Source organism: Jaculus jaculus, chromosome 8, assembly GCF_020740685.1.
Source record: "Jaculus jaculus isolate mJacJac1 chromosome 8, mJacJac1.mat.Y.cur, whole genome shotgun sequence".
In the NCBI taxonomy this organism is placed as follows: domain Eukaryota; kingdom Metazoa; phylum Chordata; class Mammalia; order Rodentia; family Dipodidae; genus Jaculus; species Jaculus jaculus.
The window spans coordinates 138,061,276-138,078,741 of record NC_059109.1 but is presented as its reverse complement, the minus strand read 5'-3'; the positions used below and the strand labels follow the sequence as shown (position 1 = coordinate 138,078,741).

General features: G+C 40.4%; 2 protein-coding genes across 2 annotated transcripts in view; both read left to right on the top strand.

The window, feature by feature from the left end:
• Positions 1-22: 22 nt before the first annotated feature.
• Ppp1r3d (protein phosphatase 1 regulatory subunit 3D) lies at positions 23-3,208 on the top strand. The gene has a single exon (XM_045156758.1). The coding sequence runs from the start codon at positions 123-125 to the stop codon at positions 996-998; it is 876 nt and encodes a 291-aa protein (XP_045012693.1). The 5' UTR covers positions 23-122; the 3' UTR covers positions 999-3,208.
• Positions 3,209-11,534: 8,326 nt separating this feature from the next.
• The window catches only part of Sycp2 (synaptonemal complex protein 2), a 50,387-nt gene continuing 44,455 nt past the window's right edge, over positions 11,535-17,466 (top strand). Inside the window, exons 1-6 of the mRNA XM_045157077.1 lie at positions 11,535-11,558; positions 12,825-12,968; positions 14,102-14,230; positions 15,006-15,110; positions 15,386-15,410; positions 17,216-17,301. Of these exons, the coding sequence (XP_045013012.1) occupies positions 11,535-11,558; positions 12,825-12,968; positions 14,102-14,230; positions 15,006-15,110; positions 15,386-15,410; positions 17,216-17,301 (513 nt within the window). The remainder of the gene's footprint in view (positions 11,559-12,824; positions 12,969-14,101; positions 14,231-15,005; positions 15,111-15,385; positions 15,411-17,215; positions 17,302-17,466) is intronic.

The window sequence follows — 17,466 nt, the reverse complement described above, 5'->3', positions numbered from 1 at the left end:
TCTCCGCGGCTCCCAGCAGGAGCCGGCGCCACCCTCCGTCGTTTCAGCCGAGGCTCCTAGCGCCCCGGGGCGGGCACGGCTTGCCCGGTTCTCTCGCCATCCCCGCCGCCCCCGGCTCAACCATGTCCGGAGCCGTCCTGCCCCCGGCGGCCTCGGGGTCACGGAAGCCCGCGCCCCGCAGCCTCAGCTGCCTCTCGGAGCTTGATGGAGCGCGGGCCTGCAGACCGCCGGGGAGCCCCGGCCTGGCGCCGCCGCCGGCCCCCGCGCCCTCGGGCTGCGACCCCCGGCTGCGCCCCATCATCCTGCGGCGCGCGCGCTCGCTGCCCAGCTCCCCCGAGCGCAGGGCCAAGGCGCCGGGCGCGCCCGGAGCCGCGTGTCGCCCGGGCTGCCGGCGGCAGCACCGCGTGCGCTTCGCCGACGCCCTGGGCCTGGAGCTGGCACAGGTGAAGGTGTTCAACGCCGGGGACGACCCGGCCGTGCCGCTGCACGTGCTCTCGCGGCTCGCCATCAACTCGGACCTGTGCTGCAGCAGCCAGGAGCTGGAGTTCACCCTGCAGTGCCTGGTGCCCGACTTCCCGCCGCCCGTCGAGGCCTGCGACTTCAGCGAGCGCCTTGGGCGGCAGCTCGTGTGCCTGGAGCGGGTCACCTGCTCGGACCTGGGCGTCAGCGGGACGGTGCGCGTGCGCAACGTGGCCTTCGAAAAGCAGGTGGCTGTGCGCTACACCTTCTCCGGCTGGCGCAGCGCGCACGAGGCGGTGGCACGGTGGCGCGGACCTGCGGGCGCCCAGGGCACCGAGGACGTCTTCGCCTTCAGCTTTCCCGTGCCACCCTTCCTGCTGGAGCTTGGCTCCCGCGTGCACTTCGCCCTGCGCTACCGAGTGTCCGGTGCCGAGTACTGGGACAACAACGATGGCCGTGACTACACCCTTATCTGCCGCAGCCACGCGCTGCACATGCCACGCGGGGAGTGCGAAGAGAGCTGGATCCACTTCATCTGAGCTGCAGGCCGAGAGCCACAGCCTCCACCCGGGTCTCCCTGCAGTCTGGCCTGGCTGGGCGCTCACCTCCGGGTGGATGGCTCCCACCCCATCCTTGCCTTCCAGTTAGTTGTCTGACCTCATTGCCTGCTGCAGAGCCCTCTGACGGGGTCGTGTGCTGTCTTCTACGTGATTCGCCTGGTGTAAAGAGTGGCCTCAGGTGGCCCGAGGGCCAGTAGGCTGTGTGGTGCGTTAGGGGAAGGTGGGGTGGGCAGCTGCATGGGAATGTGGGCCTCTCTGGGTAGGGCCCAGGCTGATGTTGGGAAAGCCTTGCCGTCCCCACAGGAAGGCCTTTTGCATGTGTCCTGAACGTGTCTCTAAAGAAGCATGGCTGTGTCTGTCACTGTGATGTTACGGACTTCTGCCCATAGTGGACGCCTTCTCAGGATTACTCCGTATTTAATAAGCTAAAAAAAAATCTTGTTGTGTGTCCGTGCCCCTTGTAAGCAAAATGTACAGTGTGACCTGCATCATGGTCCCTTGAGGCAGTACCGTGGGAAGAGAAATGTCTGAGGTTGCTTGCCAATGTCAGTAGCCTAACAGTGGTGACTATTAATAGCCGAGGAACTTACTGCTTATCTGTCATCACACAAACATCTCTGGGCTTCCAGGCCGCCCTGGTTAGGCTATGTCTCCCACAGTTGAAAAGGTTAAAAATCTTTGGCTTTTGCAACCGGCCCCAAATGTCCGGTTTGGAGCCACTGCCTCTGTCTTCTGTGTGTCGAGTTGGAGTGTTGATAAGATACCAGCACATTACCAAGCCATGTTCTGTTTAGGTTTCAAACTACCTAACCTTTTGAAAATATTCTTGCCTTATTTCAATTTCCAGGTGGCTGTAGGGTTTCAGGCAACAGTGCCCCTTCAGTTATCTTTTTTGATGACTTATGGAGTCTTTTTTTATTTGTTCTTAAGCCTCAGAAGATTCCAGCTTTCATCCTTTGGACGTCTGGCTCCAGGTGGGCCTGTGTGGTGGTTGCCAGCGTTAGCCAGAGCACTGGAGGAAAAATAGTTCACAGACTTTTATATTTCTAATTTGTATTGTTTTATGTCAAGTTATCCAATGCTCTTCAACTTTATTCTTTGTGCCTTCAGATAGGAAATTTTCTAACACTTTATGAACATCCCTCCCAGTTTTAAAGTGTTAAATTAAAAAAACAAAAAACCTTCAAGTAGCCAGATTGGACCATTCACTGTCCCCTGCAGTCTGCCTGTTTCTTAACCCTGCCCCCCCCACTGAGGGGGCTGATGTGTCTCTGGTGCTGTGACAGTAGGTGCTAGAACTGAGGTGTGCACTCGCAGGCACCCACAAATACCAACCCATATGGGCAGGACTTCAAGATGTGACCTTTGCTTGTTGGGATAACTGAAGCCAGAGTGATCGGTTTGGTGACAGCTGTCACCAGTAAGTTTTTGACATTTGTTAATTTGGCATTGAGAAGATGCATTTTACCTTTTAACCAATTTGTTTTTGACAACTGCAACATCGGGCTCTTAAAACTCCAAAAATAGTCCTGGCTGTCTTTGGTACCTTCCCTGCCTAACAACACTGAACTTGGATTTAAAGTATGGATAAATCTCGCAGCCTGAGGCTGCAGGACTGTGTGACACATTGACATGCAAGAGAGGGGGAAGCCTACTTGAGCTTCTGCTGCTTCAGTCTGTCCAGTGAGGTCAGCAAGCCTGGGCTGCGCTGGCCGTGGCCCCCGTCTGGAGTACCAGAGAGCTGGGACACACAGGTACAAGTGAGGGTTGCCGCAAGTGTTGCTGCTTAAAGGCATGGAGAGCATTTGCTCATCTCAGAAAGTCACTTGCCAGGAAGGTTCTAGTCAGAAAAGTGAATCTTAGATCATCCAAATTAAGCAAGCCTCAATGTGCCTTCAACAAAACACCAACATTTCATAATATGAAGCTTAAAGATTATTCTGGTTGACAAAGATTTGTAATGGTTCAAGGAGAACCCTCAGACCCTAAAGCATTGATATTGCTTAGATAGTAAGATTTTTGTGGATTGTACAACCACTGAGTCGTCTCCCTGAATGTGTATTACTGTCACTTCAAATGTTTTCACGCAAGCTGAAATATTAAAACATCCCTCAGATGTGTATTAGTCTGTCACTTCACATATTTTTATCCACGCCTAAATATTAAAGTATATATGCAAAATGACTGCATCTTCTGGCCTGGTGTGTTTTCTCTTTGTGGTCTAAATGCAGAAGACCAAGTTTTGAAACTTCTTCATTGTCCAAATCATTTCACATGGAAGGTGTTTTCTTGTTTTGTTTTGTGTTTTATTTATTTTCTTTTTAAATTAAAGCAAGGTTTCACTGTAGCCCAGGCTGATCTGGAACACAACTCATTCTGTATCTACCATCTGGCCTCAAACTCATTGGCAGTCCTCTCATTCTGGCTGCCAGAATGCTGGGAAAGTCAGCCGCCGCAACTGGCTCTCACATGGCAGATTTCACTGATGATTAGAGGTTTCCTAAGAAAGGAGTTGCTGTGATTCAGGGAGTTGTGTTTGTACCTGGAAACTGATAAGATACCAGCACTTTATCAAGCCATGTTCTGTTTAGATTTCAAACTACTAAACTTTTGAAAATAGTCTTGCCTTATTTCAATTTCCAGGTGGCTGTAGGGTTTCAGGCAACAGTGACCCTTCAGTTATCTTTTTTGATGACTTAAGGAATCTTTTTAATTTGTTCTTAAGCCTCAGAAGATTCCAGGTCAGCATTTCATATCAAGAAAATTCTTGGGCTGGAGAGATGGCTCAGCGGTTAAGCGCTTGCCTGTGAAGCCTAAGGACCCCGGTTCGAGGCTCGGTTCCCCAGGTCCCACGTTAGCCAGATGCACAAGGGGGCGCACGCATCTGGAGTTCGTTTGCAGAGGCTGGAAGCCCTGGCGCGCCCATTCTCTCTCTCTCCCTCTATCTGTCTTTCTCTCTCTGTCTGTCGCTCTCAAATAAATAAATAAAAAATGAACCAAAAAAAAATTTAAAAAAAAAAAAAAAAGAAAATTCTTGAGGATCCAAGGGTTGTGAAAATGGTGATTTTCTTGCCTCTTACTGACTCCTGTGTTAAAAAAAATTATATATATATATATATATGTATATACATATACATATGTACATACATACATACATACATACATATATATATATATATATATCTGCCCTTCCCCAGCCAAGTACAGAGCCATACAGCCATACAGGTAGGAGGAAGGACACTCACATTCACTGTTCTGTTCTCTCACTTGCTTGGCAAAGGTACTAGGTGTTTTAAGTGTTTGGGTTCAGTTCCCTGAGGAAGACATGCTGACTGAATGATACTACTTCCCATTTTGTCAGCTAACAAGACAAAAGAACTCACCCCTCATTCCCATATCTGGGAGGTAGCCAATTCGTTCAGACCTGTCCGCAGCTGCAGACTTGCTCTGCCACAGGATATGGCACACAGTGGTGATCACCTAGTGCTTGTTTAGTTGAAAGGGGTTGGGGATGTAGCTCAGCATAGCTTAAGTACTATGTACAAGGCTTGAGGTTCAGTCCTTGACATTGCAAGAAAAAACTAATTTAAGGCCACATTTTGATAAGGGTTGATAAGGCTTTCTTTCAAATCTTAAAAAAAAGTAAAACTGAAATGAGTGATATACATCCAAACTGCATTTTACTGCTTTCCTAAATTATCCCTTGGCTTTCTGAACACATGGGGAAAAAAACCTTTAACATTTTTTTGAACTTTATTTTTATTTATTTATTTGAGAGAGAGAGAGAGAGAGAAAGAGGCAGAAAGAGGGAGAGAATAGGTGCACCAGGGCCTCCAAGCACTGCAAATGAACTCCAGATGCATGCTCCTCCTTGTGGATCTGGCTTACGTGGGTTCTGGGAATTGAAACAAGGTCCTTTGGCTTTGCAGGCAAACAGGCTTTGTAGTAAAAAGTGGTATGATGAGTGCAATGGGCACATCTGTGAGGGATTTTCTAGACTGGGTTAATTGAGGTGGGATGACTCTCTCTTAACTGGGAGGCACCATCCCATGGGTTGGGGTCCTGAACTGAATTAAAAGCAGAAAGGGAACTGAACACATTCATCATGCTGAGTACTGTGGTGTAAACCCCCTCCTGTTCCTGCTGCCAGGCCTATCTCACAGGGACAGGCTGTGTCACCTGCAACTGAAAGCGAAAACGACCCCTCTCTCCTTTACATTATTTGCTAGCTATTTTGGTCACAGCAATTAGGAAAGTGACAAATGCAATGAGAAATCACTACTAAAAGATCATTTGGGGGACCGAGAGAGTGCTCAGCTATTTAGGGCGTGTGCTTGAAAAGCCTGACTGTCCAGGATGGAGTCCTCAGTATGCACTTCAAGCCAGAGGCACTAAGTAGCACATGCACCTGGAGTTCCTGTGCAGTAGCCAGAGGCCCTGGTGCACCCATGCCGCCCAGTCTCTCTACTTGACATTGATGGAAAAAAATAAATAAATAAACTTAAAGAATATAATTTTAAACTTTGATTTAGCACTTAAACTCTCCAGATTCTAGGTCACACATTTCCACTTTTGGGAATACGTCCAGCATGGTGGCAGTTTACCCTAATGATGGCCTGAGGCATTAGTCTGTTCCTGAAACCAAGCCTCAGGCCTGCTATGTTGCATGAACAAAATATTTATGGCCCCTTCTCAATCCAGGGCATAGGAAACGGAGAAGCCAAGTTGCTGGACCATGCCTGTGTGTTTAAGGGGCAAGAGGCAGGCCTGCGGAGAGGGCAGGCCCTACCCCGTGTGCACGCACATGGCCTGCTTCCGGGATCAGCAAGGCGCCTCCTGCCAGGAGATACAGGAACCTTCTCTCACTGCGCGTGCGCACCAGCGAGGCCAGCTCAACGGCACTCATACCACGCAAGCTCGAGGACCTGGGGTGAGGGGGCGTGGCCTAGTTGGGCGGCGCTGATTGGGTCACGTCAGCCACGCATGCGGCGCTGATTGGGCGGGTTTTTCCCGCTTTCCGTTAGTCCCCTGAGGAAAACCCGGTTCCTGAGAAGCGGCTACTCAACGTCGCGGCGCCCAAGGCTGCTCTGAGGGGAGCGGACGCGTCCTCCCTTCGGAGACAGCAGGTTGGGCAGCGGCGGGGTGGACTCTGCACGTCACGGGGCCGCTGGACCCCGACGGTGGCATGGAGGGAGGCGAGGGGCCGCGCGTGGGCCTGGACCGTAGGGGTCCGGATGGGGCCGCGGCCTTGAGTGCGGTGGTGACCGCGGGGCTTCGGGGTGCCGGGCGAGGCCGCCCCAGGGCTCTGGGCGGTGGTGGCGGGGCCGTCCCCGCAGTGCCGCGTCATGGTGAAGGCCACGCGACGGTTTGGTGAACTGGTGTTCGGTCGACGACTGGACTGCGCTCTGCTTCGCCTCTGAGGCGTCTGGGAACGCTTTCCGCCTCTGCTAATGGAGGACCTTCAGCTTGCGCGAGCATGTGCGCATGCGTGCTGGGAGCGTGTTGCGCGTGCACGGCGTGATCCCGCGTGGTGTGTGCGAGCGTACGTGTGTGTGCATGCCTGCGTATGCATCATCTGATCATGAGTGTATACTTAGTCTGAACACGTGTGCATGAATGTATATGTCGTCTGAGCATTGTATGTGGGTGTGTGCGCCTGCGTGCGCATCATCTGAACGTGTTGCGTGCGTTGGCTTGATCCTTTTCCGTCTTCCTGCACGTGCAGAGCTTCTGTCTGGCTTGTGTCTGGAAAGCAGTCCAGGGCTGAAATCATGCTTACCTATGCAACCCTACATTACCTTATTTTTTGAGACATTGTCTCACTGAACCTGGAGTTCACGCCTTTGGTTAGACTAGCTAACCATTGAGGCCCACAGATCCTGTGTCTGCCTCTTCAGCAGTGGGATTACAGGCTCTGGCTCGTGAATGGGTGCTGAGGATGTCATGGGTCATCATGGACACTTGACCCTCTGAGCCATCTCCCCAGACTGAAAAGATCTTTTAAGATGGTTGTCTCATGATGGTGGGGGAAAAATTGTATTACTTTTTTGGGTTTCTTTCTATAGTTACCTTCCCTTTCATTTATATATAATTGACTTGTTTGGCATTGTAGCATATAGAGTTATTTTTAGCTGTACTGGTGGGCAAATAAAATGGATTATATAGTGTCCCTTTTGAAAAATCTCCCTATATAGAAACTAACTAATGTTCCTTTTTACTTAGTTGCCTTCTTAATGAAACTTTTGGCTAGGAACTAGAATCATCTGGTTAGCTTAATGTGTCTCTTGGCCATAAGTCTTTCATGTACTTTGTGAAAATGCAGTACTTCCAATTGTTTTAGTAGTGATAAATATATATTACGACAAGCAGGTCTTCCCTAATAGCTACTAGCCCTAAGGAAAGAGTACATTTGGGGACCTCTACAATATATTTTAAGTGTTTAATGTTTTAAATCACGTATTTAATTATGAAATTGACTAAAATATTCCAATCTGTAGTTTCACAGATACACTTTCTCTGCAACAAAATACAAAAAAAAAAATAGTGTAAAGCTATAGTATTTATGACTACTGGCAAAATACCCAAGATAACCGAATATATTGATTTTTATGAATTTTGACAGAGGGATGGGTTTGGTTTTTTTTTTTTTTTGTTTTTTGTTTTTTTTTTTTTTTCAAGGTAGGGTCTCACTCTAGCTCAGGCTGCCCTAGAATTCACTATTGAGTCTCAGGGAGGCCTCGAACTCATGGCAATCCTCCTACCTCTGCCTCCCGAGTGCTGGGATTAAAGGTGTGCACCTCTACGCCTGGCTAAGGGATGGGTTTCTTTTTTTTCTTTTTCTTTTTCTTTTTTTTTAAATTTTTATTAACATTTTCCATGATTATAAAATATATCCCAGGGTAATTCCCTCCCTCCCCACCCCCACACTTTCCCATTTGAAATTCCATTCTCCATCATATTACCTCCCCATTACAATCATTGTAATTACATATATACAATATCAACCTGTTAAGTATCCTCCTCCCTTCCTTTCTCTACCCTTTATGTCTCCTTTTTACCTTACTGGCCTCTGCTATTCAGTATTTTCATTCTTACGCAGAAGCCCAATCGGGATGGGTTTTTTTTTTAAGACCTACATCCTAATATATATTTTTCATTTTTGAAAAATCACTATCATAACTTTGCTGCTTTTTTTTGGTAGGTATCACTCTATCTCAGGCTGGCTTAGAAATTTACTATGTAGTCTCAAGCTGGCCTGGAATTCACAGCAATCCTCTCTCTGCTCCTTTCCTCCTCATGAGTGCTGGGATTAAAGGCATGTACCACTATGTCTGGTGTAACAGTTTTGTTGACAAGAATCAGGATTGAGACAATGTATATTATGTTCAACATGTATAGAACTTGAGTGTATGTTTTATGAAAACAAAATAAGTGTAAAAGTATTTTTCTTACGGTTCTTTGGCATACTAAAATCTTATAATTAGTAATTACTATAAATCCTTTGATCATTAATATATATTAGCCTTAAATAAAAATATATTCTATCATATTATTAACTAAATACTAATTTTTAAAATATTATTTATTGATTTGAGACACACACACAGAAAGAGAGAATGACTATGCCAGTGCCTCCAGCCACCACCTTGTGTATCTGACTTACATAGGTTCTAGGGAGTCGAACCTGAATCCTTTGGCTTTGCAGGCAAGCAACATAACTGCTAAGCCATGCCTCCAGCCATAAATATTAATATTTTATAGATGTAAATTAATTCAACATTTTAGTAGCTGCTTTCTAGCTAACTGCTATTGCAAAAATTCTCTAGGAAGTAATTTAAGAAAAACGAAAGACTTTATTAAAAGAAACAAAACTGTTTACAAACTGGAGCCTTCCTTTTTGAGATAGTACCTTAATAATTTTTGTATATCCAATCTTTGAAGCAAGTTGCTATGTGTGTATAGACACATACACATCTGGAGGTTAAAATAATATAAAGATATTTATTGTAATAAATGGCATTATAACATATACCACTTGGTAACATGCTTTTAATCTGTTAATACTGCTTTATAGAATATACATAATATATATGCATTCCTTCTGGTTCTTCTCTTTGTTAACATTCACACAATTATCATATCCTGTAATTTATAAATTCCTCATTGTCTTTCCCACTCCTGTCTAAATATTTTTGAGGTTTTTCTACTCAGGGAACTTCAGAGGGCTTGAGAGATTGCTTAGTGGTTAATGCGCTTCCCTGCAAAGCTTAAGGACCTGGGTTTGGTTCCCCAATACCCACATAAAGCTATATGCACGAGGTGGTGCATGCATCTGGAATTTGTTGGCAGTAGCTAGAGGCCTTGGCATGCCATTTTATGTCTCTCTCTCTCTCTCTTAAATAAGTTAATTAAAAAACTGCATAATTTTTATGCTTAGTTCTTTATAGACATGGATCAAATGTTTCTCTAGGTATCAGATTCCTCCCATATTTAATCTCTAGTTTCCCCTGTAGTTAGTTGCATTTAGAAATGTGAGGTATTTTTGCTGTTCCTTAACACTTTTGTATAACTTGTATGGATGTCTTTGTTGGCATTTAAATTTCTGTACTGCTTTGTCTGCAGAAAGTAAGTTGAGCAGGGTGTGGTGGTGCACATCTTTAGTCCCAGCACTTGCGAGGCAGAGGTAGAAGGATTGCTGTGAATTCAAGGCCAGCCTGAGACTAGAGTGAGATCCAAGTCAGACTGGGATAGGTTGAGACTCTGCCTTTAAAAACAAAGAAAAAAGTAAACTGATTAATGTCTCATATATTATGAACACATAACCCCATATTCTTATTGGATTAATTAGTAGCTTTTTTATATTGGCTTTCCTGGTGACTTTATTACAAAGCTCTTAATGGTATAGGTTATTCCAGTCATGAATTCTTTTAAAAAATTGCTTCTTGATGCCACTGTTTTCTTTTCCTTTCTAGTGCAAACTTCCAAAATACATTTGAAAATGTTGGTGCTTCAATGAACTCAGTTGTGTCCTGTTTCCATTCTTTCATGAAGGGAGAAATTTACTTAGGATATTTATTTATAAAAAGTAAACCTTTATTACATTGCGAGTATAAACAAGGGCTTCCAGGATCTGGAGAGATGGCTCAGCAGGGAAGAGTATTTTCTTAGCAAGCATGAAGGCCAGAAAGGGCCTCATTTACCCACTTAAACAGCTGGGTGTGGTCACATACACCTGTAATGCCAGTGCTATGGGGAGTATAGGTGGGAGAATCATTGAGGCTCACTGGTCAGCCAGTCTGACTGAAAATAGCAGCTCTGGGTTCAGTGACAGACTGTGTTAAGGAACTACATAGAGGAGAAATAAGAGAACACCTAACATTCTCCTATGGCCTATACCCATCAGCACATACATGCCTACAATACATATACATGCTCATACGTAAACAAAAAAGAACACCCAAAATACATATTCACCAATATAGCAAATCCCTAACAGTTAACATGGCACTTTATATTAGTAATCCTTTCAGAAATAACTACTTTCACAATAACCTTTGATGCTGTCTTTCATAAGCATCAAATACCTTCACATATGATACAAAATGAAATGAATATAAAAAAGTTTTGAGTATAGCGACAATAATGATTTGCATGTTTTCTCATTGCCAGTAATTACAGTTAATTCCTTACGTGTATGTGTCAGGGAAAATAAATGACCTTCACTCTCCCCTTGACAGAAATGTTCTAAGCAAGTTTGTTTGAAATACTTTTTTTTGGCACTGTTTACAGGGACATTAAATTTCACTTTAGAACCTTGGCAATGCATTCTTGTTTGAAGAAAATGGGGTATTACAGTACATTAATTCATGGTGGCTGTTTATATGTGCTTCCCAGGGATATAAGGGACCCATGTCATTTTGGGAATTTGAGATATTCCCCATGACTTGGACATTTAGCCCAAAACTGAGGGTCTGCTTTAAAATTCTCCTACACAAGTCAAATATGCTTATGCTTTTCCTCACCTGCATGCCTGTATGTTCTACTTGATCCTGGTATTTCTTAATGCATTTTTGTATTCTTTCCTCCTCAGTGTTTCACTAGTAGTCCAGATTTCATTTTGACCTTAATTCTTAAGTGCCTCCTTCTGCTTTTCTCTAATGTAGAATAGATACTGCAGGAACCACTAGTGAAGGACATCCAGGTCTGTGTTCTTTCACCAGCTAGTTTTTAGGACCTTTTGCATCAGTTCCCAGAATCTATAAAAGAGATAGCTTGAATAAATGATATGTAAGCTTTCCACTAGAATCATCTTTGATGAGATGTGTAATTTGATTAAAAGGTAGGAAAAATATCCAGAAAGAAATTTTAAGGAAAGCCTTATTGGATTTAGTGTAAACATCAATAATTTTATGTTCAGATTTTAAGCTGTAAACATATGGAACAGATTATAAATTACAGATAATGTTTTCTTTTATAGGTGCATGTTTTGCCCTGCTGTCTTTAAATGAAGTCAAAATGCCAGTAAGACCAGATCTCCAAGTATGTAGTCCTAGACCAAAAAGAAGCATTTTAATTCCCAAAATCATTTTTTGTATACTTATAGAAAGTCATTGCTGTATCTTTAGCAATGAGAAATCTCACATGTTTTATGTAGTAATTAAAGTAATGTAAATAAAATTACTTTCCTTTATTTCCTTTATGTTTCAAAAGTCTATAAATATAAAGTATAAAGGAGGTTCTTTATATATGTTTTCTACATTGAAAAATACTCAGGCAATGATTATGGTATTGTATGTATAGGTATTTTATATCAACTTTTAAAGCTCATGTGATCTTTACATTTTGAGCGAGTATGTTAACATGTCTGTTTAACATATAATAGCAATGCAATTTACCACTGAGTGTGTTCAGTGAGCAGTCTGAAAAGTCCTTACTTTGAAGTTATTCCTTAATAGAGATGGCAGTTCAACAAAAACCATAAATAATATGTAAAAGAATGTTTAATAGAGATGGAAACAAAGTAAAGATCACAAAAGTATATAAGTAGGACCTTAAGTTATCTTAGCATATTTTTAAAAGGTGCTTTTTTCTGTTTTTATGCATCTTTAATATTTTAAAATTTTTTGACAACCTCAATACATATAGACAATATGCCATGATTATAATCCCTTCTCACCACACTCCCTTTTTTCCCTTTGGTCCCTCCCAAGTCCCCTTTCCACTGATTCTCTTTCTTTCTAAGTAGTCTCTCCTCTATTTTGATGTCATCATTTTTTCCTCCTATTATGCTAAACTTTTACTTTTTAATCTCATTAAGAAGTTGATAGTTATTCTGGGAATATATATATATATATGATACATATATATATGGCTATATTCATATAGTTCACCAAATTTTTGATGCGTTTGACTTAATAACTTTAGCAGTGAAACGTTAAATGTTTCTCTTACCCAGATTATTAAAAAATAAATCTGAGCCAGGCGTGGTGGCTCACGCCTTTAATCCCAGCACTCAGGAGGCAGAGGTAGGAGGATCACCATGAGTTTGAGGGCCACTCTGGTACTATGTAATTAATTCCAGGTCAGCCTGGATGGGAATGAGACCCTACCTCAAAAAAACAAAAAAATAAATCTGTAGCTCATTACTCTAAATTAAATACTGGTAGGTTTTAAAAAACAAAATATGTTAATACTTTATAAGCTCATTTGAGAGATTTTTATGTGAAAACAATTCTCAGATTCCTAGATTACATACAGGAAGTAATTTTTCTCCTTGATTTCAATATATGTGCTCTATTTCTGCAGCAGTTGGAGAAATGTATTGATGATGCTTTAAGAAGAAATGATTTCAAACCTTTGATGACACTTTTCCAAATCGATATTCATGAAGATGTGAAGATTAAATGCAGCAAGCAGTTTTTGCACAAGTTGGATGACTTAATATGCAGAGTAAGTACTTCTTAAAAATAATAACATTCTATTTTTCTAAGAAGAATTATCCCATTAGTAAAAATAAACAAAGGCTTGAATAAACTTACTTACAATTAGATAAATAAGTATTTATTTCATGATTTGTTTGTTTAGGTTTTTCTTTTTTTTTTTTAATTTTTATTTATTTATTTATTTGAGAGCGACAGACACAGGGAGAAAGACAGATAGAGGAAGAGAGAGAGAATGGGCACGCCAGGGCTTCCAGCCTCTGCAAACGAACTCCAGATGCGTGCGCCCCCTTGTGCATCTGGCTAACGTGGGACCTGGGGAACCGAGCCTCGAACCGGGGTCCTTAGGCTTCACAGGCAAGCACTTAACCACTAAGCCATCTCTCCAGCCCTTGTTTAGGTTTTTATTTGAGTAGTCTTTGACATGCTAGACTCTTCTTTCTCAAGTAAAATAGACACTTTGTGTTGTTTAATTATACCATTATTAAATATCATGTAAAGTGGCAAAACAACTTAATTAATTTTTTAAAAATCCTGTTAGCATAGTTGTGATGTTACACAATGCTTGGTGCTTTCAAAAATAAATTAAAAATTCAGAACATTGGATTTGAGTATCGTCTCTGAAACCAACTTAAAAAAAGATGACTTACTGATGTTTCTCAGTATCCAATGTTAGTTATAAATTTTAAAGATTGAATAAGAATTTCTTATTTGGTAATGTTAGGTAATGCCTGTAGTCTCATCACTTGGGATCCCAAGGTAGGAGGATTAGCACAAGTTTTAGGCCAACCAGGGCTGGATGGTGAGCTCCAAGGTAGGCTGAGCTAAAGTGTGAGACACTTTCAAAATAAACAGAAACAGAAAAACAAAAGCCTTAGATTTGTTAGTTAAAAGTGAATTTTTGTATCACAGTTTCTTAAATTTATACAGATCATGACATTTTTCTCTCAGTTTGTCATTAACTAGCTGGGTAGACAGCTTGACTTATTAATCATACTTTTCAGCCTTTTTGGTATAGAGATGATGAGATATAGCTAGCTCCCTTTGAAGATCAGAAATATGTATAAAATGCTTCTGGAACAATGTCTATTTAATACTATTTTTGTTATATTCAGAAGTTTAAATATATACTTTTCATTTTAGGAATTTAATAAGCAAGAGATAAATACTCTTACAGCCATTTTGATTTCTATTGGAAGATGTGGCAAAAATATCTCTATACTGGGGCAATCTGGACTTCTGACCATGATAAAACAGGGACTGGTCCCAAAGATAAGTGTACAATATATGAATTCTACTGGGAGGGAGGGAGCTATGATAAAAGTTATGCTTCCTGTCAACAGAATAGTCCAGTGTTGAAAATAAAGTTGTGAACTTTATATAGAACTTTGAGAACAAAATAATTATTTTTTATAAACTAGTGTTATACAGAGATAAAAATGATAAGGAAACTGTCTCCAAGCCATCATAATCATGTGAAGTTGAGGTCACAAGACATCATGAGGTCTTTACTTGCTTCATTTTCTATTGCTTGTCTCATCATCTGACTTGATCTTGTTTATATTGTTGACTGACTGATTTCCATACTTTAAAATAGAAGATAGTAATTTTGTATTTTTATTCATTGCAATATAACCAACACACAGAGCAGGACATGTAACATAGTATGTACTTAATTATCTGATTAAGATAAAATAAGTCTAAAACTTTAAAATAGTAATACTAAAGAATCTAAATTCTCATGATAATTTATTTTGATTGTAAAAAAATGTATCTGTACTAGGAATTTAAAATGGGGAAATAAGGACCATCTGCATGGAATTGAGATTACTTCTTTCCTATATTAAATGGGAAAAACAGTGAGTTAACCAAAAAAGACAAACAAGGAGAAAGTTTTAAAATATAAATTTATTTTGACATAATACTAGAGTTTTTGTCTTTTAATGTCTCTGTACTCCTAGGTTTACTGTTGAAATAAATACAAGTAAATAATTTTAAGTTGTTAAAATGTAATTCAAAGTAACTAATATGTGCATTCGTTTTTCACATGGTTTCCTGGTTTGAACAATCAAAGGAGATTATTCTTAGTCGAGGACAGTCCAAAGATGAAGCTGTAATAAACATGACAGAAGACTTATTTGATCTTTTGATGGTAAAAACACATTGTTTGTCTGATGTTAGAAAGCGGGTGCTGATTTAGAAAGCACTTGTGCTCTGTGTTTTGTTTTTTTATTTTGTCCTAAGCATCACTCAGGCTGGTTGGTGATTTGGTGGGAATAGTTCATCTACCTGCATAAAGCATTTCAGCTGATTAATGTCAAGTAGCTCATTAATAAATGCTATGAATTAAAATCAGTTAATTAATACCTTTTGAAATGATTTACAATTAAAAATAAATTGTAAACTAAATATTATTCACTTTTTTAGATCATATACGACATCAGTGACGAAGGTAAATGTTATTTCCATTGGAATAATAATTTGCTCTTAATGTTTTAGTAGAGTTTGTAATTCCCTTCATATTATCTTAGTATTATTGAATTTGGGATTAGACAAGTTTTCTTTTTCTTGTAAAAGACAAGATAGTATTCTAGACATTGTAGGCCAAGAGAAAAATAGACATTAGGTAGACCTTTTTATCTAATAAGAAAGAAAACAGATTCCTAGACTATTTTACTAATACAGCTAAAGATAGGCATGATTGTAATATAGGTCTATCAAGGAGGAGGGACTTAGCATTCTTACATTTCACTTAATTAGGGTTCAAAGTTTTCTATTTTCACAGTGATGAGGAATGGTCATTTGTTAGTGTCTATCTCTAATGAAATGTTACATATACTGTTTAGAAAATATCATTCCATGAAAATAACTCCAGACACTGATGCCAGTCAGGGAGCAGGATTTTGAACAGATTTTTCCATAAATATCCTTGTATATTTAGAATGAAGAACTCCTGTTTTTCTTCTTTCCTTCCTTTGTTTTCCTTTCTTCTTCCATTTGAGGCAGAGTTTCGTGTACCCCAGACTGGCCTCATACTGCTCAAAAGTAGCTGAGGATGACTGAACTCCTGATTTTCGTTCTGCACCTCCTGAGTCCTGGGAGTCCAGGCATGTGCCACATGCACAGCTGATATCTGCTTCTTGGTTTAACTTGCCTTGACAATCTGGAAAATACCTAAGGCCATTTGTACATGATTAACGAGCCTCAGTTACAGATACTGGGTTAGAAATATAAATACAAATACTTAATTGTCATTAAGTAAAGATACATATCCTTAAAATGATTATATGCATTATAAGTTTGTAATATTAAGCTCTTTTGTGCCATCTGAAATTAAATTCTTTATATAACATTCTCATTCTGCAACCAAAAACATTCAATATTCAGGAATAATGGTTGAGGATAATTACTGTTCAGAAAAATTTCAATTATCTTGATTGTTAGTATAAAATATTCATAATACAAATTTGGATGTCTGTATTCTTAGACAAATAGGATAATTGGCAACAATTTCAAACAAAAATTTACATAATTGATTAAAAAAACTGGCTGAGTTCATCAGAGTAAAGTTTACCTTTGGTACTGCTCATTCATCAAGCATGACAGATGTAAATATTTTCCTTCAAACATCTGCTGATGATACAAAATAGGCAGAATTGGATTTTGTGTATCTGTCATAGTTGTTAACCCTTGATGTAATGGAAAACAATTTTCACTAGTAAAAGGAGATTGCAGAACATGTGACAACTCATCCTCATTTGTGGTCACTCAAGCACATTGTTCCAAGTAATGAGATACAGGGTATTTCACCTCTGTGATATTTGAGGGAGACTTCCCAGTATTTGTAACTGAGGCTCATTAATCATGTACAAATACAGTTATTTACTGTCTCCAAAGGGAAAAAATTTTAAGCAAATTGGTTATTTAGATAATAATCAATAGTTCCTTTTCATTGATTAAATCCTTAGGTTCTTAGGGGAGAAAACATTTCTGAAGGTATTAGCATTTGATCCATCTGATTTTCAAAAGTCAGTCAATCAGTCTTTCTATCAGAGCATTCTTTTCTTCCTTGTGCTCACTGTGAAGAGTTGTCATATGTTGCTGCAGTATGTCTAGTGCTAAGAATTATTGTATTTGTATTATGAAGTATGAATAGAAATTAATAAAGCTATTTTCATAAATACCTCAGATAAGAAATAAGTGCCAGTTAAAATGTTTTAAAATTAACATTTATCAATAATTTAACACTTTATTCAGGTAAAAAGCAAGTAGTGGAAAGTTTTGTTCCGCGAATTTGTGCCCTCATTGTTGATTCAAGAGTGAATATTTTCATTAAACAAGAGGTAAAGTCATTTAACTGTCTTTTAAACCTAGAAATGAGAAACTGAAAAATAACTAAAATTATTTAATCTTAGATTAATTTTAATTACATGGAATGTATTTATGTTGCCTGAATAATCTGTTGCCTGTCATTAATAGATTTTCTAAATAGTTAATAAAATTTTGTA